At 46.3% G+C, this 27878-nt stretch overlaps 2 protein-coding genes and 1 pseudogene across 14 annotated transcripts in view; 1 reads left to right on the forward strand and 2 right to left on the reverse strand.

Moving 5' to 3' along the window:
- Positions 1–5068, reverse strand: part of VRK3 (VRK serine/threonine kinase 3) — a 61068-nt gene extending 56000 nt beyond the window's left edge. For 2 of the 12 annotated variants that reach the window (XM_064294053.1, XM_064294043.1), the window contains exon 1: positions 4948–4973. The gene's annotated coding sequence lies outside the window, so the exon portion shown is untranslated. Of the gene's footprint in view, positions 1–1413; positions 1477–4865; positions 4891–4947 lie in introns of those variants that run through there. The other 10 variants (XM_064294047.1, XM_064294048.1, XM_064294044.1 and 7 more) reach the window with 7 other exon arrangements.
- ZNF473 (zinc finger protein 473) lies at positions 4666–27247 on the forward strand. Of its 2 annotated transcripts, XM_010586544.3 has the most exons (5): positions 4666–5649; positions 9739–9901; positions 14684–14810; positions 16881–16970; positions 20846–27243. In XM_010586544.3, the coding sequence occupies exons 2-5, from the start codon at positions 9893–9895 to the stop codon at positions 23251–23253; spliced, it is 2634 nt and encodes an 877-aa protein (XP_010584846.2). In that variant the 5' UTR covers positions 4666–5649; positions 9739–9892; the 3' UTR covers positions 23254–27243. The 2 variants fall into 2 exon arrangements, with proteins under 2 accessions (XP_010584846.2, XP_023399062.2); XM_023543294.2 differs by lacking the exons at positions 4666–5649; positions 9739–9901 and adding an exon at positions 13891–14003 and having other exon boundaries at positions 20846–27247.
- LOC100664633 (large ribosomal subunit protein eL29-like) lies at positions 13814–14308 on the reverse strand (annotated as a pseudogene).
- Positions 27248–27878: the final 631 nt, after the last annotated feature.

Genomic DNA, 27878 nt, shown 5'->3' on the forward strand with positions numbered 1-27878 from the left:
GTCCCTTGATCAGAGGCAATGCTGTGTGGGGTACCATGATGGTCGATAAGGTGTTCTGTAAGTCCATGGATAGTAGTTCTGGCAGAAGCATGGTATGCAGGGAAGGCACGTCTGTATCCAGAGTAAGCATCTATTCCAGAAAGGACAAAATGCTGCGCTTTCCATGATGGAAGTGGCCCAATGTAAATCAACTTGCCACCAAGTTGCTGGCTGGTCAACTCGAGGGATGGTGCCAGATCGGGGTCTCAGCGTTGGTCTCTGCTGCTGGCAGATTGGGCACTCAGCACTGGCTATAGCCAGGTCAACCTTGGTGAGTGGACGTCCATGTCGCTGGGCCCATGCATAACCTCCATCCCTGTCACCATGGCCACTTTGTTCATGAGCCCATTGGGCAATGATGGGAGTAGCTGGGAAAGAGGATTAGTGGTTTCTACAGAACTCATCATCCTATCCACTAGATTGTTAAAATCATCCTCTGCTGAGGTCACCTACTGGTGAGCATTCACATAAGACAAAAATATCTTCACTTCTTTGACCCATTAGGAGAGGTCTATCCACATACATCTTCCCCACAAATCCTCGTCTCCAATTTTCCAATCATGTTCCTTCCAAGTCCCTGACCATCCAGCCAAAAACCTCTAGCCACATACTGATATCAGACTTCTAGCCTCCTGTTTTTATCCTTTAAAGCCACCCACTTGTGGCATTTCTATTACAGCAGCACTAAGCAACTAAGACATTACATGACTAGTTCTGGCCAATGGACTGCGAGTGGAAGTCATTTTCTGGCTGAAGAAGTTAAAGGCTGAGAGAGAGAAAACCTTCCCCTAGAGCTGGTGCCCTGAATTTGGACTTCTAGCCTCCTAAACTGTGAGAGACTAAATTTCTGTTTGTTAAGGCCATCCGCTTGTGGTATTTCTGTTTTTAGCAATACTAGATAACTAAGACAAGTGCCTTCGAGCAGGAGGATTGCTGATAGACAGGGGTGCCTTCAGGCACTTGTCGGTGGAACTAAAGAGCTGTACCACTGGCCCATGCAGGAAAGAGGCCTAGAGAAGGGTCGCTGGCTGGCATGGCTGAGAAGAAGCTGAGAGCTGTCTTGGTGGAAAGCTGTCCTGGTTGACAAAGTTGATCGTGATCCCAAGTTGTAGCCTGTTACTTCCCTGATAAACCCCATAACTCTGAGTACGGTCTGTGAGTTGTGCGGCCATCACAATGAATTATCAAACCCAGCAGAGAAGTAGAGAATACTGAGGGAAATTCACAGAGTCAGAAACGGTGAAAAAGTTAAAGAGTAGAGGTATATCTGACCTTCACCTCACAGAAACCAGCTTTGTGCTTACCCTGATTCTGATCGCTCATTAATCTAGGCAAGTTCTGACGCTAGTTTACACCTGGGAAGCTGAAACATACCTTTATGAGGTTACGGTGTGGCCCTTGGGGTCACTGGCCTGCAAATTTCATCTTAACAGTGCCCTGTAAGTGAACGTAAGTAGAGAGGCTGAATCTGACTCGTTTCACGTTTGAGTTAAAGATAATGGTTAATGTTTCCTGCACACTGGCCACATAGCCAGCATGTGCTGGCTTTCTTTCATTCATTCATTCATTCATTTTCTTGCATTCCTTCAGTAATCATTTACTGAGCACCTAACTAGTTGCGAGGAGATGTGGTGGGGCATTGGTTAAGCGCTCAGCTGTTCACCAGAAGATCGGTGGCTCGAACCCATCAGCTTCTCTGCAGGAGAAAGACGTGGCAGTCTCCTTCTATAAAGATTGAAAACCCATCGCTATTGACTTGATTCCGACTCACAGTGACCCTACAGGACACAGCAGAACCGCCCCATGGAATTTCCAAGGAGCGGCTAGTGGATTCGAACTGCTGACTTTTTGGTAGCAGCCAAGCTCTTAACCATTGCACCACCAGGGCTTCCATTAGTCATTAAAAAAAAAAAAAAATTTTTTTTTAGTCATTAAAAAAACAAAAATTTTTTTTTTTAGAGAGATACAAATCAAAACTACGATGCGATACCATCTCACCCCTACAAGAATGGCAGTGATCAAAAATTCAGACAATAAACACTGGTGAGGTTATAGGGAGACTGGAACTCTCATACACTGCCGGTGCAAATATAAAATGGTACAACTACCATGGAAAACGATATAGCACTTCATTAAAAAGCTGGAAATAGTAATACCATACAATCCAGCAATCTCACTCCTAGGAACATATCCTAGAAAATAAGAGCCATCACACGAATAGATATAGGCACACCCATGTTCACTGCAGCATTGTTCACAAAAGCAAAAAGATGGAAACGATCTAAGTGCCTGTTAACAAATGAATGGATAAACAAATTATGGTACACAGACACAATGGAATACTACGCAACAATAATGAACAATGATGAATCTGCGAAACATTTCACAACATGGATGAACCTGGAGGGTATTAGGCTGAGTGAAATACATCAATTGCAAAAGGACAAATATTCTATGACATCATTATTATAAAAACACAAGAAACAACCTTTGATGCTTACAAGGGAAGGGAGGGGTGGGGAGCAGAAATCACTAACTAGATAGTAGAGAAGCGTTACCTTTGGGGAAGTCAGCACAGCTTGACCAAGGCAAAGGAAGACACTTAGAGGAACACAACCACAGTAAATACTATAGCATGTACAACCCTACAGGAACAGTAAAAATAAATAATAACTTATAAGCAGATACACAGGCAAACAGGTGGACTGAAACAGAGAAGGAGGACATATGGGAGTATACCCACATACATATATAGGTTGGGCTGTGTATATTTTTACAGACATATTTGTATGTAAAGTTTGTACATTCATATATACAATAGGGCACAGTCATAGAAGCTTCCTAGACACATCCAAATACCCTGAGGGACTAAGTTACTGGGGCTGAGGGCTGGGGTCCATGGTCTCTGGGACATCTAGATCAACTGGCAAAACACAGTTCATAAAATGTTCTACATCCTACTTGGTGAGTAGTGTCTGGGGTCTTAACAGCTTGCAAGTGGCCGTCTAAGATACATCTATTGGTTCCATCCTGTCCAAAGCAAAGGAGAATGAAGAAAACCAAGGACACAGTAAAATATTAGTCCAAAGGACTAACAGACCACATGAACCACAGCCTCCACCAGCCTGAGCCCAGGAGAACTAGATGGCGCCCGGCTACCACCACTGATTGCTCTGACAGAGATCATAATAGAGGGTCCTGGACTGAAAAATGTAGAACAAAATTACAATTCACAAAAAAAGACCAGACTTACTGGTCTGACAGAGACTGGAGGAACCCCCAATGCTATGGCCCCTGGACACTCTTGTAACTCAGAGCTGAAACTACTCCTGAAGTTCATTTTTCAGCAAAAGATTAGACAGGCCTATAAAACAAATAACACATGCGAGAAACATGCTTCTTAGATTAATCAAGTACACAAAATCAAATGGGCAACACCTGCCCAAAAGCAAAGATGAGAAGGCAGGGAGGGACAGGAAAACCAGGCATCAAATGGAAACGGGGAACCCAGAGTAGAAATGGGGAGAGTGCTGACACATTGCAGGGATTGCAACCAATGTCATGAAACAATTTGTATATAGATTTTTGAATGAGAAACTAATTTGCTCAATCATCTATGCCAAGAAATCTGGAAGACAGCTACTTGGCCAACCTACTGGAAGAGATCTATATTTATGCCTATTTCAAAAAAAGGTGATCCAACAGAAGACGGATATTATCGAACAATATCATTAACATCACATGTCTCAGATGCATGTGAAAGCTGAACGATGAATAAGTAAGACTGAAGAAGAATTGATGCCTTTGAATTGTGGTGTTGGCGAAGAACACTGAATATACCATGGATTGCCAAAAGAAAGAACCAATCTGTCTTGGAAGAAGTACATCCAGAATGCTCCTTAGAAGCAAAGATGGCGAGATTATGTCTCACATACTTTGGACATGTTATCAGGAGGCATCAGTCCCTGGAGAAGGACTTCATGCCCGGTAAAGTGGAGGGTCAGTGATAAAGAGGAAGACCCTCAATGAAATGGACTGACACAGTGGCTGCAACAATGGGCTCAAGCATAACGATTGTGCGGATAGCACAGGAAGGAGCAGTGTTTCATTCTGTTGTACACAGGGTCGCTTTGAGTTGGGACTGGCTCGATGGCACCCAACGACAACAACAATAACAGGAAGGCAAGGAGTTTTGGTTTAAACACCATCCTTGTGTGGTACAAACGATTCAGGAGCTTGGCTGCCAATTAAGAGGTTGGACATTGGAGACCACTCAAAGGTATCTCGGAAGAAAGGCCTGGCGACCTACTTCCAACAAACCACCCATTGAAAACCCTATGGAGCAGAGTTCTACTATGACACACATGGGTGAACCTTTCAGTCAGCAGCCGAGCGCTTTAACCACTGCACTACCAGCCTCTCTGAACATCTGCCACTGTCAAGTACTGCACTCCTTATAGACAGTTCTGAGACTTAACAAAAGGGCTCAGGACTAGTCTGCAGTCTTACCGCCAGAGAGCCAGTTGCCTAGGTGACAGCGACAGGCGTCGGCCCCGCCCTCCACAGAAATGCGAAATGACGTAGTTGCCAAGGAGGGGCCTTTGTCAAACCCCTCATAAGCCGCGCCCACTTCCCCCGTAGCCAGGCCCACCGTCACAAGCCGCGGGCCGGTCATCTCAGCTAGCAGGAGCCTCTCCCATTCTAACCCTCGGACGCTGGGGCTCCGCGTCCCACAAAAGGTCGAGCTGACATCACAAAAACCTCGACCGCGCCAAGGCTACGGGTCTGGGAACACCTCCCAGTGCTTCACCTCCCCTTTCCCTCACCTCTATACTTGGGCGGTGGGGCGGGAGCCCAGGGATATGCGACCAAAGAGACCCCGGGCCTTCCACGGAGCCAGGTACTCACCTTCTCAGTTGCCCCGCGGACACTTCCGCTAGGGACAGAGGCGCTGCGCGCGCATCCTCTGCCCCGAGGCAGGACAACGCCCGCGCAGGCGCTGCTGACTTCCCCACTGCCCCCGGGATATGCCTACCTGGGAACTCCATTTCCCAGACGCCCACTTGGAACACTGCCTCCTTCTATTGCGCATGTGCAAGCATGGAGCCAATGGTAAGGAGCCACGCACTACACGGGGCATCTCTCCACCAATAAGATCAAACTATCGTTTCCTCTCTCAAATCTGCCTCTCATATTCACGCGCCTTTTAGGGAGCCCAACTTCCTCCACAATGCGTTTCCATGCCAACGTTTTGGTTGTCCACTTCCGAAATGGAAAAGGCTTCTAGGAAAGGCGGGAGAATCCTGATTAAGTTGTCCTTCAATCGAGTAAATACTGGACTACAATCCCACCTGGTTTCTACGTAATCTTTTTCCCTAGAGTGCTCAGCAGAGCCTCTAAAAGTGGAGAAAGCCTAAGGGAAGGCGCCCGCACAGCCTCCTGGGAAATGGAGTCTTGGCGCCGGCGCGGAGGATTTTGGGCGGAGTAGCTCTGAGGAGATTCGCGCGGCACCGGAAGTAGCTGTGAGGAGGCGCGAGTAAGAGGAGTTGGGTTCCTGGCTCCCTCGGGGCTGCGGTCGCGTCTGTTAACCGGGCGGACAGCAATCTCGAGGTGCGTAGACGCTTGAGCTGGGGTTGCTGAGGACCCTGGAGGGTTGGGAACCCGGTCCTTCCTGAGGGGGAGAGGGAATGCTTGTGAGGCGACTTCGGCAAAAGCCGCGTCGCTTTCGGGGTGACTGTCTTGGTGGAGTCTTGAACCCTTGTTAAGAGCGTGTTACGGGTTATGCTCTTACTAAAGTGGTTTCCAATCCTCAGTGGCTGTCGTGAGAGCGAGCTTAGTTTATTTTTGGCTGAGGAAACTGAGGGCAAAGGAGGGAGATCTGAAGTCGCTGGGCAAAGCTGGGCAGAGTCTCGAAGGATGAATTGGAGTTTTTCAGGAGGTCCGAGGGATAGCAGTGAATATTAACGCTTATTTGAGCGTTTAACGTGTGCCAGGCGCTGGATTCAAATTTTCTCTTTTAACTGAAGTGCAGGTCCTTGGTCTGTTATCTGATTTTCCTGGCACCAGGATCATCTTGGAAATCAGAATTTTTCAAATTTTAGGAAGTCGTCATTGTTAGGGGCTGTCGAGTTGTTTCGGACTCATAGTGACCCCTTGTACAACAAAACGAAACACTGCCTGGTCCTGCACCGACCTCGCAGTCGTTGTTATGTTTGAGCCCACTGTTTAAGCCACTGTGTCAATCCATCTCCTTGAAGGTCTTCCTCTTTTCCGCTGACCCTCCGCTTTGCCAAGCATGATGTTTTCCAGGGACTGACCCCTCCTGATAACATGTCCAGAGTACATGAGACAAAGTCTGGCCATCCTTGCTCCTAATAAGCGTTCTGGCTGTACTTCCAAGACAAATTTGTTCTTCTGGCAGTCCAGGATATAGTCAATATTGTTCACCAACCCCATAAGTCAAAGGCATCAATTCTTCTTTGGTCTTCCTTATTCATTGTCCAGCTTTCACATGCATATGAAGTGATTGAAAATATCATGGCTTGGGTCAGGCACACCTTTGTCCTCAAGGTGACATCTTTGCTTTTTAATACTTTAAAGGAGATTTGCAGCAGATTTACCCAATGCAATACGTCATTTGATTTCTTGACTGCTACTTCCATGGGCAAAGTTAGAGGGTCTGTATTTTATAATTAGGTAACACACCCCTAGTAGGATCTGGGGCAGTTTTGGGTAATCCACGCTATTTATAATCTTTATTCCATCCAATGTGACTGTTCATATATTTGCTGCAGAATCAGATATTTCTGCAGCAAATATATGAACAGTCACATTGAATGGAATAAAGATTATAAATAGCGTGGTGACAATCCAGATCAAGTTTTGTTGCCAATTTGTGAGCAGAGTTTAGGTTCTCAGAACTTTTTGGATTTTGGAATTGCAGATAAGTGTGTGTCCTATGTTCACCCCATTTTGTACATTTGGAAACTGAGGCTCACAGAGGGTTAGTAATTTATCTACCTATGATCCCATGCTAAGAAGTGGCAAGACTCCCTAACTGAGTGCCCAAGGTTTTCAGTCCCCTAATTGTTCTGACTTGAGTTTCTCTGACATGCTTAGTGACTTTGGGCTTCATAACATCACAGGCATATCAGTTCCATCCCTCCTAGGGTAGAACGTGTATGAGATGTGGACTGAACAGTGATTTGAAAATTGTAGACAAAGGCCTCAAATTCAGATGTCTCTGAGGGCCGGGCAGACAAGCTAAAGGAGAGAATCTGCCTGGGTGAGGGGTGTGTGAGCATTGGGAGCACTTGCTACATCTGAGGGGGTGGCTATGAATGAGCTCCAGTTAACTAACCTTGGGGAGTGCAGGCCCATTGTTGCCAAATCACAGGATTCTTCAGAAGGTGGAAATCTTAATTTTCAGGTGAAATTTTCCAATTTTCAGGTTTGGGCCTACTTAAAAGAATTTTCCTCCACAACTTTCTATCAGTTGTTACTGTGTGGGCCAAATAAAACATGAGTCCCTGGGCGGCAGAAATTGTTAAGCACTGAAAAGTAGGCAGTTTGAATCCACTGAGTCACCTCAGAAGAAAGACTGGTGATCTGCTTCCAAAACATCACAACCATTGAAATCCCTGTGCAGCACAGTTCTACTCTGACACATATGAGGCCGCCATGAGTCCGAATCCACTCAGTGGCAACTGGTTTGGTGTTTGTTTGGGTTTTTTTGGACTGAATAATACTCACGAGTGACAGCTTAACCTCCATCATGTGAAAAAACTCATTGTTCAATAAATGTAAGCACTTACTACGGGTCTACCTCATTCCCTTATCTGCAATCACAAAACCCAGAAAACTCTGAAAATGTAACTCTTTTTTTCTCATAAATTTAGCACTTAAACCTGACTTGAACTGCTGTGAGTTGTCTATAACCTTTAATTATCCTACCTAATGTGAGTATTTATACACTTCACTCTACAAGTATTAAAATGTTAAATTATGAAATGCTGCCTGCACTGGGACTTTAATTAAATATATGGTATATATGTCGTGTCGCCTTTTTAAAGTCTGGAAATTTCTGAATTTCAGGCCACATCTGGCACCAGAGGTTTCAGACTAAAGAATGATGGGCCTGTGTCATTCGTTGTTCAGGAGTCCTTAGGTAGTGCAAAGGAGCCCTGGCAGTGCAGTGGTTAAGCTTTTGGCTGCTAACCTAAAAGTTGGCAGTTTGAACCTACCCAGCAGCTCCGCGGGAGAAAGACCTGGCAATCTGCTTCCGCAAAGATTACAGCCTAGAAAACCCTCTGGGGCAGTTCTCCCCTGTCACATGGAGTCTCTATGAGTCCAAATCAACTGGACAGCACCCAACAACGGCCACAGGTGGTGCAGAACGTTAACACGCTCCAGTGCTAGCCAAAAGGTTGGAGATTGAAGTCCACTCAGAGTTACCTTGGGAGAAAGGCTTGGCATTCTCCTTCTGAAAAAATCATCCATTGAAAACCCCTGTGGAGCACAGTTCTACGCTGACACACATGGAGTTGAAATTGGTCATGGTGGCAGTGACAGCAGCTGTTCATTGTGAAGGTCATCCTGCTGCTTCATTGAGGTTGTCTGATAAGTGCTTTCAACAGTAGCAGCAGATACATGCTATTTGAAAAGTACACGGTGGACGCAAATGTGAGAAAACCCCTGTAGTTTGAGTGTTATGGGTCATGAAATTAACTCAGTGGACAGTAACTCTTAACTGTTCTTTAATGAAGTGGAAGAAAACAGAAAGTGTCCTAGTATATCCTACACTGTAAGAGTGAAGTTGTAAGAATAAGCGTTGTTTCATTAAGCTTTTGTCTCAGTGATCGGTGTATGTGCATCAGTAGTAATGATAAAAGGAGCCCTGGTGACGCAGTGGTTAAAGCAGTCAGCTGCTAAGTGAAAGGCTCTGCAGGAGAAACATGTGGCAGTCTGCTTCCACGCAGATTTACAGCCTTGGAAACCCTGTGGGGTCGCTGTGAGTCAGAATCAACTTGACGGTGGTGGGTGGGAGTCACGACATGTTGTCTTCATTACTGTGGGTCATGAAAGAAAAATTGAAGAGATAGTGCTGTGGTACAAATAGCAACAATTTTGAACTCATCAATCATCTCAAATTCTAGAGATGATAGTGGGAAATCTCAAGTCTTTATAGGGGTTCAGTTCAGAGGTTCAGCTTAGGGTTTAGAGAGACACATTTGTTCTGTCAGATTTTTAAAAAGCACCTACTGTACGCTGGAAACCCTGGTGGTGTAGTGGTTAAGTGCTACGGCTACTAACCAAAGGGTTGGCAGTTCAAATCTGCCAGGCGCTCCTTGGAAACTATGGGGCAGTTCTGCTCTTCCCTATAGGGTCGCTATGAGTCAGAATCAACTCGACGGTACTGGGTTTGGTTTGGGTTTTACTGTATGCCAGGCACTGTGCTGGTGCTAAGACCCAGCAGTGAGCAGACAGATAAGGTCCCACAGAGGCAACAGACCTTGAACACCAAATCCCTGAAACATGTATTTACTGATGGTGATAAGTGCTGACGATGGTTGTGAAGGTGTTATGTAGGCTCTGAAGCACAATGAAAATGTAAAGTTAGGGGAGTTTCAATAACTACAGTTGTCTTTGCGATTCCTTTAGGAGGACTGACGTTGTGACTCAAACTTTTGGATGTTTTAGGGTCTCATCCAGCATGGACAGGGAGTCAACTATAGGAAGAAGGGAGACTTTCTCGTGGCTCCCTTGTCTTTCCTGCAGCCCTACCAGCCGGAAACATGGAGGGGAAGGAGGAGGAGCTTAAACAGGGACTCCAGGCACTGGGCCCCAGTCAGCTATGACTGAGGTGAGTTGAGGGTCCCTTCATCTTTTTTATTAATTTACTTATTTGTAAATAATTCTTTTGTTTTTGTTGAAAACGTACACAACAGAATATACACCGATTCAACTTTCTACATGTTAGAATTCATTGAGATTGATTACATTCTTCAAGTTGTGCAACCATTCTCACTCTCCTTTTCTGAGTTGTTCTTCCCCCATTCACATAAACTCACTACCCACTAAGTTTCCTGTCTGACCTTTCATGTTGCTGCTGTCAGTTTGATCCCATATAGGTAGTTTTTAAAAAAGCGTAATGCTCAAGGAGGATATTCTTTACTAGTTAAGCTAAAGTATTGTTTGGTTTAAAGAAGACTTCAAGGGATATCTTTGGTTTAAGGTTTAAAGGAGGGTCCCTTCATCTTAATTGACCCTCCCCAAAAGCTGGAGAGGTGGCCTTCCGTTCTTCTGGCTCTCTATTCCATGGCAGCCCTCAAGTGACCTTATTAAAGTAAAGCTCTCATCCTGTTGTTCTCCAGCTCAATACACCTCCAAGGATCCCTGTTCCTTACGGGATGAAGTCCAAGTTTCTTAGCGCATTCCTGCATGATCTGGGCCCTGCCTACCTACCTGTCGTCTTCTGATGCATCCCCACACTGACCGGGGGTAAAAACGTTAAGCTGTACATTCCAGCTTCCCAGCCTTTGCTCAGACTGTTCCCTTTGGCTTTTTGTTATTGTTGTTCTTGAGAATATGCACAGCAAAACCTACACTAATTCAACAGTTTCTACATGTGTAATTTAGTGAGAATGATAAGATTGTTCCAGCACAACCATTCTCACCCTCACTTTCTAAGTTGTTCCTCCCACATTAATATAAACTCACTGCCTCTTGGATTCCTGTCTAATCTTTCAAGTTGCTGTTGTCAATTTGAGCCCATATAGATAACTCTTAAAAGAGCACACTGCTGGAGGCAAACATTTTTTACTAGTTAAGCTAAAGTATTACTTGGTTTTGAGATGACTTCAGGGGATTTTTTTGTTTTGTTTTTTTGTTTATTGTGCTTTAAGTGAAAGTTTACAGTTCAAGTTAGTTTATCAAACAAAAATTTACAAACACATGATTATGTGACCTCGTTGCTCTCCCTATAATCCACTCCTCTTTTCCACCACGGATTTCCCGTGTCCATTTAACCAGCTCCTGTCCCTTTTTGCCTTCTCATCTCACCTCCAGGCAGGAGCTGCCCATTTAGTCTCGTGTACCTACTTGAGCTAAGAAGCACTCTCTTCACGAGTATCATTTTATGTCTTAGAGTCCAGTCTAATCTTTGTCTGAAGAGTTGGCTTCAGGAATAGTTTCAGTTCTGGGCTAACAGAGAGTCAGGGGTCCTTCTAGTCTCAGTCAGACCATTAAGTATGGTCTTTTTACTAGAATTTGAGTTCTGCACTCCAGTTTTCTCCTGCTCCATCAGGGACTTTCTGTTGTGTTCCCTGACGGTGGTCATTGGTGCTAGCCAGGCACCATCTAGTTCTTCTGATCTCAGGCTGATGGAGTCTCTGGCTTATGTGGCCCTTTCCATCTCTTGGGCTACTATTTTCCTTGTGTCTTTGGTGTCCATTCTCCTTTGCTCCAGGTGGGTTAGGACCAACTGATGTATCTTAGATGGCTACTCTCTAGCTTTCAAGACCCCAGATGCTACTCACCAAAATGGGATGCAGAACATTTTGTTAATAAACTTTGTTATGCCAATTGACCTAGATATCCCCTGAAACCGTGGTCCCCAGGCCCCTACTCCTGCTACTCTGTCCCTCGAAGTGTTTGGTTGTATTCAGGAAACTTCTTTGCTTTCGATTTAGTCCAGTTGTGCTGACTTCCCCAGTATTGTGTGTTATCCTTCCCTTCACCTGAAAGAATTCTTATCTACTGTATTTATCTAGTTAGTGAATACCCTACTCCCTCCCGTCCCACCCTCATAACTATCAAAGAATGTTTTCACCTGTGTTTAAACCTTTTCTTGAGTTCTTATAATAGCAACCTCATACAGTATTTGTCCTTTTGTGACTAATTTCACTCAGCATAATGCCATCCCGATTCATCCATATTATTAGATGTTTCACAGATTCATCATCGTTCTTAATCGTATTCCATTATGTGAATATACCATAATTAATTTATCCATTTATCCATTGATGGGCATCTTGGTTGCTTCCATCTTTTTGCTATCGTAAACAGTGCTGCAACGAACATGGGTGTGCATATATCTGATCGTGTAAAGGCTCTTATTTCTCTAGGATATATTTCAAGGAGTGGGATTCCTGGATCATATGGAAGTTCTATTTCTAGCTTTTTAAGGAAGCGCTAAATTGATTTCCAAAGTCGTTGTACCATTTTACATTCCTACCAGCAGTGTAGAAGTGTTCTGGTCTCTCCACAACCTCTCCAACAGTTATTAATTTGTGTTTTTTGGGTTAATGCCAGCCTTGTTGGGGTGAGATGGTGTCTCATTGTAGTTTTGATTTGCATTTCTCTAACGGGAAACCCTGGTGGCGTAGTGGTTAAGTGCTACGGCCGCTAATCAAAGGGTCGGCAGTTTGAATTCACCAGGCGCTCCTTGGAAACTCCATGGGGCAGTTTTGCTCTGTCCTATAGGGTCGCTATGAGTTGGAATCGACTTGACGGCACTGGGTTTTTTGTGTTTGTTTTTAGTGGTTAATGATCATGAGCATTTCCTCATGTGTCTGGTAGCTGCCTGAATGTCTTGTTTGGTGAAGTGCCTGTTCATATCCTTCGCCCGTTTTTTAATTGGGTTATTTGTCTTTTTGTTGTTGGAGTTTGCAGTGTCTTATAGATTTCAGAAATTAGATGCTGACTGGATTTGTTGTAGCCAAAAATTTTTTCCCGGTCCGTAGTTTCAGTTATGTTTTCTTGAATTACAGTATTTTTATTTCTCTTATTCCTTTCATTTTGTTTTCTTCTTCAGGTACTCCTGTAACCAGAGATTTGATCTTCGTTTCTTTTCTTTTTTGTCACAAATCCTTTTTATCTCTTTATTTTTTATTTTGAAAAATGCCCTCCCTTCATCACCTATTTCTCTTGAGGCATTATCTGTTATATTTATTTACTTTTGTTATTCTCTGCTTTAGTTTCATTTCTGAAATTTTTTTTTCTTTTATTGCTAATTCTTTCTTGAGTTCTATCCCTAACTTCTGATTTTTTATAATTCTGTTTTACGTTGTTCTTTTATATCTGTCATTTTCTTAATATTCTTTAGCTTATTTTGAAGTCTAGGTTCCCGTTTTGATCTGCTTTCTAGATACGCCTTTCTGGTGTACTTTTAACGTGTGTGGGATTGTTACTCTGCTCTTGGCGGGTTTGATCTTGATACTTTGGTCTCTCTGATTTTTAGATGAAGTTAGTTTTCTTGAACTGTGGTTGTTAGGTGCTGTCAAGTCAATTTTGACCTCTAGCTAGCCTGTGTGACAGAGTAGAATGGCCCCCATAGGGTTTTCTAGGCTGTAATCTTTACAGGAGCAGATCACCAGGTCTTTCATGGAGCGGAGCAGCTTGTGGGTTTGAACTGCCAACCTTTCGGTTAGCAGCCAAGCCCTTAACCATTGTGCCACCAGGACTTCATTTTTGGTTGAAGTTTGTTTTCTTGAACTAGGGTAGCTTTTCTAACTTTACAGAGCTTCCTCTACTGGTGTGTTTCTGTAGTGCTCAGTGATATATGGCAGCTTGCTTTCTGGGTTTTTTTAGCTCTGTCTGTTCTTGCACTTTGGTCTGAACCATCTCTTTCCTTCCCTTTTTGCCCCTTCCTGCCCAATTTTTTTTTTTCCCCTGCTTCAAGGTTTATTTGTACAAACAGCACAGGAGGACACCAGCCCCATGCAGATGGCAGCCCAGGGGTCACACCACTCCTTCTGTCCTCGAATGGAGAACTCTACTCTGAAGCCTCTGTGAGGGCCTGGGCACCTTTGGGAGCCTGAGCTGGAGCCGGAACTTGAGTGGAGGACTGGGCTGGAGCTTCGGCCTTACTTTGAGCCTTGGCTTTGGACTTTGGCCGGCAGAGCCTGAGACCCTTGGCAATGCGAGCCCGAGCACGCATCCCAAGCTTGGGATTGGCAATGTAGGTGAGACGACTGAGCTTGCGGTTGACGCCCCTTGGGATCTTGGGCTTGACCTGCTTGGGCTTTAAGAGAGTCTTGATAGCCTCAGTACGTGCATCCATGGCCTTGGCGTTGTTAGCCTGCATCTTCTTCAGGCCCTTCTTGTTGTGCTTCTTGGCCAAGCGCATGTTTCTCAGAAACTTGGGGTCCACCCCCTTAAGAGATTCATATCGTTGTGATCAGGGTTTCTTGATGCCATTTCTGTGCCATTTTCGGGATTGGTTGTGCGTGGTGTGGTTCTTCGACTTGGCCATGTCTGCACCGTCTCCTGCAGCTCCCGAAATGCCAGGGACTGGAAAAAAGGGCCCTGCCCAATTTTTAATCTATTCCCAGAAGTATTTCCTTTAATAAGGAGTTCTTCCCTAGGAGGTAGCTCTGGCGGATCCATTTTGAGAATTTCTAAGGGCTGGACTGCTGTGTGGAGTCCCTGGGTGGTAGTTCGAGTCCACCCAGAGGCGCCTTGGAAATCAGGCCTCGTGATCTACTTCCAGAAAATCAACTATTGAAAACCCTGTGGAACACAGTTCTACGCTGTACACATTGGGGTTGTCATGAGTCAAAATTGACTCAGCAGCAACTGTTCTATTTTCTTATTTTTTTCCTGACCCCAGACCCTGAGTGACTGACAATGTGTTGCCTTTCAGGAGTTTGTGACCCTCAAGGACGTGGCCATGGACTTCACCTTGGAGGATTGGGAGCAGCTGGGGCTGGACCAGGGGGATCTGTTCTGGGACACAGCACTGGACAACTACCAGAACCTCTTCCTGCTCAGTGAGTATCTGCCCTGACCCCCAGGTTCCAGCCCCAGCCTTGCTCGGTACTCTTCCATGTCACCCGCCACACTCAGGGTGAAGTTCCAGCTCCTGAGCTCCTCAGAATCAGCCCAGGGTAATTCTGCCCCTCACAAGGCATTTAACAATGTGGAGACAATTTTGGTTGTCACCGCTTGGGTGAGTGGAGTGCTACTGGCATCTAGGCCAGGGATGCTGCTCAACATCCTACGGTGCACAGGACAGCCGCCATCACAGAGACCCATCCAGCCTCAAACATCGGTAGTGTCAAGGTTGAGAGCCCTGATCTATCCCCCGCCCCTCTCCAGCCCTTTGTTCTTTATAATTACAGAGTAATTCCTCAAGCTGGCACTTCAGGATCTTTGCAGTTCCTCTTCCCTCTGCCTAGAATGCTGTCATCCCTTCCCTGCACTGAGGCTTCCCTTGTTTCAGACTGTAAACTGTGGCCCCGTTAGCACTCCATACCTCCCTCTCCTGCTTACCTTGCTCCGTAACTCCACTGCTTTCTAACCACTTATTTCATTACCTGTTTTCCTCTGCTAGAATGTGGGCTTTATGAGGGCAGGAATTTTTTATCTGTTTTTCTCACTGGGGTAGCCCTGGTGCCTAGAACAAACAGTATTTGCTATAGGGCTCAGTACATATCTGTTAAATTAATAAATGAACAAGCCCCAGAAGTTGCATTGTCTGGAGCCAGGTCCTGGCTTTGCGAGCCGAGCACTTAGAATGGTCTCGTTCTCTCCTCCGGTAATTTCACAAGAAAGTTTGGTTGTTCCTGTTTTGCCGATAAGGGAACTGAGGTCTAATGAGGGGAATTCACCTTCCCATCTGTGATTCACTAGGCAGACTCACAGGTCCTTGGACAAGACCGACTGTGGTTCGGTGCTGCATCTGCAGGGTCTGGAACTCAGGATCCCTCCGTGAAGTGTTGGTTTAAATCAGGGGCTGGCTAACAGCATCCCGCAGGCCCGTCGGCCCACCACCAGCTTTGTCAACAAAGCCTTATTAGAACCTGCCCTTTGCTTACATCTTTTCTGTGGCTGCTCTCATACTGCTACAACAGCAGGGCTGAGTAGTTGCCACAGAGACAGCAGGGCCTCAGGTATTTACAGCCTGCCTCTTTAAGGAAAAGTTTGCTGACCCCTGTCTAAATAATCAATTTATACCTTTCTCTACTTGATGTGCTGTTACTTATTCTTCCAAATCCATTTCAGAGTATCTTCTGGAAGCTTTTGCTGAGCTCTCCAAGCAGGCAGTTGCTCCCCCAGCCCCGGGGTCTACCTCTGTCACAGCCCTGATCCCTTTTAGTTATAACTTTCTCTCAAACGTCCCTGTCTCCTCCACCAGCCTGGGAGGGCCCCAAGGTGGAGAGGAAGTCCCTGATTCCTCAGCCCAACATTCAAGCCCTATGGTGTTGTGGCCTCTACCCACCCCATCCCCCTGCCCCATCGCCTGCTCTCTGTCCCTGCCTAGGATGCTGTCCAGACACTCAGCCCCTCTCTCCAGCCCCAGGGCCTTTGCACATACAGTCACTTCTCCTGTCACTCTCCTTTCTCTGTTGTCCAACTTATAAATTTTTTCAAGGCTCTATTTAGAAGCTCCCTTTCCTGCCTGGGCTGTGCTAGATTTCTTCACTAGACTAATTGGACTCTGGATCCCCAGCATCTTCCATCACAGGCGTGGCCCTTAGAGGCCTTGGGGTGATGTGTGATACCTGGGTGAGTGAGTGAATTGTGACTGGATGAGGCAGCATATGCATCTCATCCTTCACAACCCATCTTAGGTCCTTTGTACCCCCACCTCCAGGTGTCACAGTTCCTATCACCCTGGATTGTGACCACCTGGGCCTGGGTCTCTCTTCTTTCCCAGGCTGGGAATCCTCCAGAGCAGGGCTGGGCCAACTGACCACCCTGACCGGGCCCACAAGATCTGGCCCACAGGAGGTTGTGTGTGGGATAAATAATCAGAGAGGAAAGCCAGAAGGCTCCCACTGAGCATTGGGGCAGACCCACAAGTCCTGGTGGATGACTTTCCCATTCTCTCCCTGCAGACCCCCCCAGACCTAATGTGACCTCCCACCCAGGTGATGGAGAAGAACTGGAAGCCCTGGGAAGAGAAAGCTCAAAAGCAATGGACCTTGGTAAGTGGGGGTGACCCAGGCAGGTGGGGAGGGCAGACCCATCTCCTGCAGTGGCAGTGGGGTCATGGGAATGGCCCTTGTCATACTCTTCATCCTCTGAGCCTCCATCTAGAGGCCCCAGCCAACCCTCTAGCACATCTCCCACATATCTTGACACTCGGCTTCTGGGCTTCACTCTACCATTGGCTGGCTTCTGTTTCCTTGTCCCGGCTGAGATGGGGACACTTGAACCCTCACTCTGACCTGCCTACTATGGGTCTGTCCTGGCGCCTTTCCTTCACCCCCTCATTCCTCCCTGCCTCAGGAACAGGGGGGCCTCCCATTCCCAGGGTTGGTTCTCTCCACTTCCTGCCTTATGTGCCCTGAGCACTGCAGATCCCCAGTATACATATTTGACCCCTCTTTGTGCAGACTGAGCCCTCCTTCCTGGCCCCAAGGGGGACAGCAAATGGCCACATTTGTGAGTAACTCAAACTCAGGCATAAATGTCATCAAGAGCACTCACTCTGCCATCGCCCAGCCCAGGGTTCCTTCAGGTGGGTCAGGTTAGGCAGTGAGGATTCCCGGGGTATCACATTTGGTGATGATCTCCCCAGTGAGAGGAAGTAGAGGCAGGTACCTGGCCTGAAGCACAGGTGACTCTTCTCATCACAGTACTGTTGACATGAGGAGGACTCTGGAACCAGAGGTCGTAGGCGTGGTGCCTGTGCAGTGGAGTCTTAGCTTCTACGCTTCCTGCTCAGCCTCTGTTCTTGGCTCACCTTTTGTGAGCCCTGTGCAGCCTTCTCTTCATCCTGCCAACATTTCTGTGTAGTTAACTAATCCGGGCGCAGACTCCCACCACCTCTGGTTCCTGTTTCTACCAGCTTGATATAGGGGATGGTTCCAAGCTTATGCAGACATACCTTTAACCAGTAACCAGTTACTGTTGAGTTGATTCTGACTCATGGTGGCCTCGTTGTGTCAGAGTAGAACCGTGCTCCATAGGGTTTTCAGTAGTTGATTTTTCAGAAGTCAATTGCCAGGCCTTTATTTTGAGGTGCCTTTGGGTGGACTCAAACTGGCAACCTTTCAGTTAGTAGCAGAGTGAGCACCTCAGCCAAATACCTCCTATATGCTTAATTTCGTACCCTTTTCTTCGTCGGTAGTAACAATCATATTGTTAGAATGTCTATCTCCTTCCGCCTTTAACAGTGCACTTCTCTAGGAATTAGACCTTAGCTGATTCATCTTTGTGTTTCCGGCTTCTGGCACAATGAGGTGCCTGTTACATGAGCATTGATGCATCCCAGGTGGGTAGAGCAGTATGAGCAAAGGTTGGTGAGCAGCATGAACCAGATGTCCATGGGAGACAGAGTAGAGGCCAGCTTGACCATGAAGGCCAAGAGCTGGTTTTGAAAGGCTTTAGTTTGCTCATTTCAATTCCAGGCTGAAAGACAGTGAGCAGTCTCCGGAGTAGTAGATAGATGGTAAGCCAAGAAATTGTAGGAGGAGGAACAGGCTTGGAAAAGGGTGACGACGGTACAGGATGGAGTAGAGTAACGCTGTGTTGGGTGGTTCCCAGAGAGTAGTAGAGTGTTATGGATTGAATTGTGTCCTCTCCAGAAATACATGTTATAAATCCTAACTCCTATACCTGTGGATCAAACCCACCAGCTGCTCCGTGGGAGAAAGATGTGGCAATCAGCTTCCATAAAGATTTCAGCCTTTCAGCCTCGGAAGCCCTCTGGGGCAGTTGCTGTTTATTTGTTTGTTTATACCTGTGGTTGTAATCCCATTTATGAATGGAGTTTTTGTTATGTTAGTATATCAGTATTAGTGTAGGATGTGTCATAAGTCAATCTCTTGAGACATATAAGAGCAGAGATGGGGAAAGATAGAAGCCACGCCTCACGAAGATCACCAAGGGGCCAAGGCTGAACAGAGACAAGGACTTTACAGAGCCGACAGAGAGGGAAAGTCTTCCTCTAGAGCCGGCACCCTGAATTCAGATTTCTGGCCTCCTAAACTGTGAGAAAATGAATTTCTGTTTGTTAAAGCGACCCATTTCTGGTATTTCTGTTACAGCTGCACTAGATAACTAAGACATACGGCTTGGGAGTAAGGGTCTGATGGACCTGGATTTGAACCCTAGCTCTGCTGCTCACTTAGTTGTATAAAAGGATAAAAGTGCCCTCCTTACAGGGTGGCTGTAAGGTGTCACTGAGGGTGCGCCAGAAATGCCCTTCCCAGTGAACAAACACACTGTAAATGGGGATTATTCCCCTCAGTGAACATTTCCTGTAGCCTCCAGCACTGGCCCTGAAGATACACAGATGAGCAATGGAAGGTCCCCACCAAAAAGCTCACCATCTGGCCAGGGATCAGACCCAGTGATATATAATTACAACAGCAGGTGGTAAGTGTTCAGCCGTAGTTTAGAGAATACAGGGTTTGGTGCTTAAAGCAGAGTAAGTAGGGTGTGGAGGCAAGTCTTAGTTACCTGTGCTGATATAAAAGAAATAACACAAGTGGGTGGCTTTACAAGAACAGAAATGTATTTTCTCACTGTTCAGGAGGCTAGAAATCTAAATTCAGGGCATGGCTGTAGGGGGAGCTCCCTCCTGTATCTTTCAGTTTCTAGTATTGTCATTTTTAGTTGTGAGTCGACTCCAACTCATAACAACCCCAAGTGTGCAGAGTAGAACTGCCTCATAGGGTTTTCAAGGTTGTGACCTTTGGGAAGCAGATCACCAGGCCTGTCTTCCAAGGCCTCTGAATGGGCTCCAGCCACCAAGCTTTTGGCCAGTAGTTGAGCTCTTAACTATTCGTGACACTTAGGAACCCAGAGCTGCCAGCAGTCCTTAGTGTTCCTGGGCTTGTAGATGAATCTGTCTCCATCATCTAACGTCCTCTTCCTCCTATGTGTATCTCTGTGTCTATTCTATGGTTTTTATAATTCAGAAATGATTAGGATTGTGACCCCACCCTACACTGACCTCATTAACATAACAAACCCCTTACTTCCAAACAGTCATATTTACAGGTACAGGTGTTAGGATTTCAACACATCTATTATTGGAAAGACACAATTCCATCCATACCAGAGTATCAAAGAAGCCCCTCAGAGGAAGGTGATACCCAAGCTGGGCATTAATAAGGACACGTAGGTAGGTGAGAATATGCTGGACTCAGGGAACTGCAAGAGTTCTGTGGGGCTGCCACAAAGAATTAGGGGCCAGTACGTATGTACTTCTCCAGATGAGCCACGGAAGGGTTTAATCTGGAGGGTGGTGTGGTCAGATATGTTTATTAGAAAGTCCGTCAGGGCTAGCATGGAGGACTAGAAAGACTGGAGGCCTGGGCCCAGATGGGAGTTGATGATGAAGGAGAGGGGGTGATAAAATTTAAAGGAAATCGGTACCTAAGTTGAGGGAGGTGGGAGAAATGAAGGCTGACTTCTAGAATTCTGGCTCGGAGAATTGGATGGATGGCTGTACTGGGTTGGGGGACTAAGGATAAGAGGAGCAAGATCTTGGGAACAGCGAAGGATAGGGTGGAGGAGAGGAAGGAGATGCATCCTGGAGACTTTAGGGAACTTGCTCAGTAGTTTAGGTATGAGGGTGATGGAGGGGAATATTTGCTGAGAGGATCTCCTTTCCTATTGAAACCTTGCTGTTCCCCATCTTCCATCTTAGACCTCCTGGGAATGTGCTCTTTGATTTCTGTGATGCTGGTTCAAGCCAGACCACCACTTCTGGCCCCTTTTCATTTATCCCCTTGAGTGAGAGACTTGACCCAGGACCCATACTCCCTCTTGTCTACTTTCTCACCCGGCAGTTTCTATTTCTCCACCCTCGGGAACAGGAGACATTTGCACTTTCCATCTCTTTCAGATACGGCTGAACCCAAGAGCTCCCCTCTTAAGCAAGACTTCTTGGAAGAAGGACTATCCCAGGAGATAATGGAGACCTTTTCAAAGGATGCACACTGGTACTCCAGTTTGGGAGAAGCCTGTATCGGTGAGAGCTGGTTAGATAATCTGCTAGGAGATCCTGAGAGTCTTCTGAGGCCTGACTTTGCCACCAACAAGGAAAGTCCCACAAAGTGCAGTAGCCCAGAGCTCAAGAGAGGCTTTAGTCCTAGCTCCTTCCTCTTCACAGGAGAGGATACCATGGTGCATGATCGTCCTGAAGAGAGCCTCACACCAGCAAAGCCTCAGGAATTTCAGAATGACATTGGCTACTGCTCAGACCGGAGCCAACAGGATGATACAGTCGAGGGCAGCGAGAAACCATATAAATGTAGTGAATGTGGGAAAACCTTCAGTCGGAGTTACCACCTTATCCAGCACTGGGTCATTCACACTAGAGAGAAAGCCACCACCATGTCCCAGGACAATGAGAAAAGTTTCAACCAGAGTTCTTGCCTTTTTGTGCAGCAGGTGCCTCACTCAGGCTACAAATCCTGTGTGTGTAACGTGTGTGGGAAAACTTTTAATCAGAATACACACCTCCTGTGGCATCAGAAAATTCACACTGGAGAAAAACTGTGCAAGAGTCAAGACAATAACCACTCGTTCAGTAACAGTGTGCAGCCTGTGCAGCCTCAGAAAACTCACTCAGCTGGCAGACTCTACAAATGTAATGAATGCAGCAAGACTTTCAGCCGAGCCTTCCATCTCACTAGACATCAGAAGACCCACAATCGGAAACGCTATGAATGCGCCAGATGCAACGAGACCTTCAACTTGAGTAAACATCTCATCCGACATCAGAAGACTCATGCTGTAAAAACTACCTCCAAATGTCAGGAATGTGGGAAGGCCTTCAGGTGCAGTGCATCACTCATTGAACACCAGTCTGTCCACACGGGAGAGAAGCCTTACAAGTGTAACGAATGTGGGAAACTCTTCAGGCATGCCTCAACTCTAAAGATCCATCAGAGGGTTCACAGTGGGGAGAAACCTTACAAATGCAGCGAGTGCGGGAGAGCCTTCTGCCGGAACACTCATCTTAGCGAACATAAGAGAACTCATACGGGCTATAGGCCCCACAAATGTCCTGAATGTGTCAAGAGTTTCAACCGGCCGTCACACCTGATTCGACATCAGTCGACTCATAGCACAGACAAACCCTACAGCTGTGCTGACTGCAAGGAAACCTTCAGCCACAATGAACGCCTTATTCAGCATCAGAAGATCCATACTGTAGAAGCCCCCTACGAATGTCAGGAGTGTGGAGAACGCTTCATTTGCAGCTCAACCCTAAGTTATCATCAGGATGTTCACACCAGAGAAAAACAAGGATTGGATGAGAATGGGAAGATCTTGAATCAGGACTCACAACCTACAGAGTACCTAAGGATTGGAGAGAAGCTCTACAAGTGTAACAAATGTGAGAAAGCCTTTAGCCGAAACAAGTACCTAAATCAGCATCAGAGGATTCACACCAGGCCGAAGCCTTTTGAGTGTAGCCAATGTGGGAAAGCCTTTAGCCAAAGCAGACAGCTTATTCGCCATCAGAGAACCCACTCTAGAGCAAAACCCTATGAATGTGGCGAATGTGGGAAAACCTTCAGCCGCAGCTCCTCCTTCACCGAGCATCAGGCCACCCACACAAGTGAGTACCCATTTAAATGTAATGAGTGCGGAAAGACCTTCAGCCAAAGCACACATCTCTCAGAACATCAGTTAGTTCACACTGGAGAGAAACCTTTCAAATGTAGCAAGTGTGACAAAATCTTCACCCAGGTAAATTACCTCATTCGGCATCAGAGAATTCATGCTGGAAAGAAGCCGTTTGAGTGTAAAGAGTGTGGCAAAACTTTCCGCCAGAGCTCGTGCCTTTCCAAACATCAGAGAGTTCACACAGGCGAGAAACCCTTCAAATGCAGTGACTGTAGCAAGACCTTCAGCCTGGGCACCCAGCTTACCCGACACCAGAGAGTTCACACTGGGGAAAAGCCTTACACTTGTAAGGAATGTGGGAAAGCCTTCAGCCAGAGCTCATGCCTTTCCGTTCACCAGAGAATTCACACTGGCGAGAAGCCCTACGTATGTGTCGAATGTGGGAAAGCCTTTGCCCAAAAAGCAAATCTGACACAACACGAGAGAATTCACACTGGCAAGAAGCCTTATGCCTGCAATGTGTGTGGCAAAGCCTTTGGCCTCAGTGTCCATCTTAGTCAGCACCAGAGAATTCACAGTCAAGAAAAACCTTATCAGTGTCAACATTGTCAGAAAGCCTTTAGATGCTGCTCAGGCCTCAGCCGACACCAGCGAGTTCACACTCAAAACAAGTAGAAAGTAGCCGTATTTTTCCGTGGCCAGTAGGTGGCAGCAGAGTCACAGATGCTAGCATAGTTCATCTGAGTTCCAACGTTGAAACCACATTGCATGCTCTCTGCTCCCGAATAAATCTTTTTACTAAAAAATACTTATAAAATTTACACACGAGTTACATGAAAACACTGAGAACCAATATAGTGTTGGAATTAAAAGGTAGCCTCTGGAGCCAGTCTTCCTGAGCTAAATCCCAACTCTGTTATCTATTACCTCAGTGACCTTGGAAACATTATGGAACCACTCAGGGCCTTGGTCTCCTCATCTGTAAAATGGGAATGATAATAGTTACTACCTCAGCGAGCTCTTGTGAAGATTAATTAGTAAATGAAAAGCACTTAGAATGAGTGTCCAGCACACCAAGTGTGAGCTATAAATATAACATCAATATACTCTTATATTAAAAGGAGAAAAAGAATTGGCAACCTTTCATCTCTCTGTTCACTGCACTTGATATCCTTACTAAATGTTATGCATGGCTATAACTTGAAGTTTTTCTCTGAAATTACCGTTGGCTTAATTTGGTTCTAAAAACCCAACTCCATGCTGTCTTGACTTCTGGTCTTTCCCTTTTCCTCTGTCTCTGCTTTGTCTTAGGTTTTTTCTTAACTAACCCACAGAAAGCCGAGAGAAGCATGCAAACTTATCACACCTAACCTCAAATGGTTGAAACTTTCAACTTTCAACCTCCCAAACCTCTCACTCAAAAAGGGTGCCCCTCCCACATACACACACCACCTCTTCCCATTTACTCCCTCCCCAATTTAAAGCTGTTGGTTAAGTGAGACCCATTTTAGCATGGGAGTTAACAATACCGAAAACACCACTGAACTCAGAAAAGCTGCAGTGAATATTACCACCCAGGAAACGACCTATACAGAAGTGCGTGGTGATTCAAATCGTGTTCTAGGGAAAAGATTGCTGGGATGCTTACCACTCACCAAACATCCAAGGCAGCACTCACTCACCAGGTGTGCTGCTGGTGAGTGAAAGGGAAATGAATGGCCTGAAGTTCACAGAGGAGTGCTGCTGGTTGACAGTCGACATCTTAAGATGCTCATGTCACCTATCAAGGTCTGTGGCCACCAAGGATTGTTGGAGAGTCCAGTGAGGAAACATCCTTCATTTTGGAGCCCCCGAGTAAACCATTCACCTTGGGCAAGCATGTTCCATAACCTGAGACTCACTTAATGGAGCCACATGGCCAGCTCCCTCTTGATGGAGCCTCAACTCTGGGCATCTGTGTCCTGCAGGTTAAGTAAACCAGTCATACGTTAGCTGAAGCACAGTGGAACCTCATGAAGACGGTGGACTGACACACTAATCTTTCATATGTTTTGGTGCTTAAAGTTTACAGGTGTGTGCTCTGTACTCTTGGGCTTTTGAAACCTTGCACCTTGAGTTTTGCTGGTTGGTTTTGTTGTTTACGCTGTTTGAGAACTTACCATAGGGCCCACACCACAGTGGAGAGCACACTGCTTTTCAAACAGCTAACCCTCAACTCCCTGCACATAGCCCCTGCCCTCCAGAACCCTGTCCAGTCTGGGAAACAGGTCTGTTACACACTAAAGGTATGTGGGAAGCGTTGTGGGGCAGGTCAGAGGTGGGCACCCAAATTGATAGGTTCGTGTTCACTGAGAGTGTTGACACCAAAGAGAGGTCAGAGCCCGTGTGGAAGGTTGGCAGCCATTGGGGGCAGTCTCTGTAATTTGTTACCTCTGTTGCTGTGGGCCAGTGCAGACCACCCTCCATATGTGCATGTTTATTCTCTGATTAAAGTTTTGAGCATGAAAACGTTCATACCTTCTTTCCGCCTGATGCCACAACACACCCAGCCAAACAGTGGGGTTGCAGGGACCCCATGAAACACTCCTGTTCCAGTGTGGGAGGGAACTAAATACACAAGTAACTACAGACAGAAGTGGCAGTTTTTACTTGATAAAAGGGTAACAAACGGGAGAAGAGAAACATGGGAGAGAAGGCTTGTGGCGAGGGGATTAGGGGGGATAACATTTGAGATGAACCTTGAAGGGGCAAAGAACAGTGTTATCGGTGAAGGTGGGGATAAGGGCACAGCAGGCAGAGGAAACGGCCTGAATAAAGGCAGGGAAGGGGAAGTGTACCAGGGTTCAAGGTTGACAAAAGATACACTCTAATTGTGCATGAGATAATGCTCTGCTTACATGAAGAAGAGACGGATGAGATTCACTCGTAGATGCCAGTCTCCAATGGCCAGTGAGTCACCCTCTGCAGCCAGTGGAAGGCAGGTGTTCCACAGACACCCCTCATGGTGCAGTCAAGGGAAACCCTGTTCCCTCGCCATGTGAACAGATAGAAAAGTTGGGTTGGCCAGGTGCTATATGGTGCCCTTGCATAAGCAAGAGACAGAACGTTACTCTGTGCCCAGAACAGGGGGAAGCCTTCTCCAATAAACAAAAGGGACTGGGAGAGAGAGAAACGCAATGCCTAGCCTCGACAGAATTTTCTGGGCCCAAGGCCTCTGCTTAGCCCGTATGTCAGGTGTAGAGTCTGGCCATTTCCCAACAGGGAGAGTGTCTCGTGAGCACTGTGCACTAGGCTAGAGGGTAAGGTAAGGGGAGGGAGGTAGTGTCCTGACCCACCCTACCAGTGCATCTTTCCCGCATTACTCTTGAGGGTTGGAATGCTTTGTTCTTAACAAACAAGCAGTATTCACTCATTTCATTCATTCGGCCAGCATTCACCACACATCATCATTGTGCCTGGCTCAGTTCTTGGAGCCGAGGACACAGTGGAGAATGAAACAGGGTCCCTGCTCTTAATGAAGTTTAAAAATCTAGTGATTCCGGAACAACTAAGATAACAGATAATCAAGATAGTGTTAAGGGTAACCACTGCAGTCAACCCAGACTCATGGAGACCCCATGTATGTCAGAACAGGGCTCCATAGGGTTTCCAATGGCTGATTTTTCAGAAGTAGGTTGCCAGGCCTTTCTCCTGAGGCACCTCTGGATGGACTCAGGCTTTCAGTTAGCAACTTTAACCGTTTGTACCACCCAGGGACTCCCAGTGATAAGAATTATTGGGTACGTCAACTCAGCAACCGCATGTGACAGAGTACAGCTGCCCCATAGTGTTTCCTAGGATGTCATCTTTATGGAAGCAGATCAACAGGTCTTTCTCCTGTGGAGCTGCTGGGTGGGCTCGAAATGCCAACCTTCCGGTTAGCAGCTGAACGCTTAACTGTTGTGCCACCAGGGCTCTTTGTGATAAGGGTAAAAGGTAGCAAAGGCGGGTAATGTGATAGAGAATAACGGGGGAGGCAGACCGCTTTAAGCAGAATGATCAGGGAAGGCATCTGTGAGAAGGTGGCATTTAACAGAGGCTCTTAGGAGGAACCATCTGTGAAGTATCAGAAGAGCATTTCATGCTGAAGGAACAGCAAAGGTAAAGGCTGGAATGAGTCTGGCAGGTGTGAAAAATTAAAAAATTTGAGGCAACTTTAAAGATATCCTTGTAGGGAATGAGTAGCAAGAGGTGTAATGGCAAAGGGAAGGAGCCCTGGTGGCTTGAGGTTTAGCAGTTCTGAACCCGCCCAGAGGTTCTGTGGCAGAAAAGACCTGAAGGTCTACTCCCATAAAGATTACAGCCTAGAAAACCCTATGGAGCAGTTCTGCTCTCACAAGGAGTCACTCTGAGTTGGCATCAACTCGAGGGCACCTAACAACAATGGTGAAGGGAGGGAGGCCAGCGAGGAGGCTGTTGTACTGTGGGAATGAAGAGCAGTGGGTACGTTCAGCACAAAGCAGAGCTGTGGAATCTGGCCTTAGGGTCTTGAGAGGCCTGCCCACTGAGGCAGTCCCTTAAGAAACTTTTTTGAACCCTGAAGCCAGTACACAATTTACAAATACTGCCATATTAAAAGGAGCTCTGGCGGCACAGTGATTAAACACTTGGCTGCTAACCAAAAAGTCACCTGTTCAAATCCACCAGCCACCCTGCAGAAGAAAAATGTGGCAGTCTGCTCACATAAAGATAACAGCCTTGGAAACCCTCTGGGGCAGTTTTACTCTCTCATTTATAGGGTCACTATGAGTCGGAATCGACTGGATGGCAGTCTGTTTGATTTTTTGGTTGTGGGTCATATTAGAACATCCTTTTCCCTTCTATAGGAAACTCTGGTGGCGTAGTGGTTAAGTGCTATGGCTGCTGACAAAGAGGTCAGCAGTTCGAACCCGCCAGGCGCTCCTTGGAAACTATGGGGAAGGTTCTGCTCTGTCCTACAGAGTCACTATGAGTTGGAGTTGACGGCAGTGGGGTTTTGGGTTTTCACTTCTATAAGCATTGAATTACATTTCCCCAACCATTTCAGTTCTAGGGAAAGTACACTCTTTTTTTTTCTAACTCGCCTTTCCCCTCAGCACCTGGTAACCACTAATCTACTTTCTGTCTCTGCATTTGCCCATTCTAGATATTTCATATATGTGCAATGAAACAATATTTATTCTTTTGTGTCTAACTTCTTTCACTTAGCATTTTTTCAAGGTTCAGCCATGTAGTGGCATATATCAGAACGTCATTTCTCTTTATGGCTGAGGATTACTTTT

The sequence above is a fragment of the Loxodonta africana genome, chromosome 11 (genome assembly GCF_030014295.1).
Source record: "Loxodonta africana isolate mLoxAfr1 chromosome 11, mLoxAfr1.hap2, whole genome shotgun sequence".
Lineage (NCBI taxonomy): Eukaryota > Metazoa > Chordata > Mammalia > Proboscidea > Elephantidae > Loxodonta > Loxodonta africana.

Bases quoted from the DNA above. Each gene is read 5' to 3' on its own strand.
- ZNF473 (XM_010586544.3), top strand. The intron at 14,811-16,880 runs GTGAGTATCTGC...CTCTCCCTGCAG, and splicing joins CCAGAACCTCTTCCTGCTCA to ACCCCCCCAGACCTAATGTG. The intron at 16,971-20,845 runs GTAAGTGGGGGT...CATCTCTTTCAG, and splicing joins CTCAAAAGCAATGGACCTTG to ATACGGCTGAACCCAAGAGC.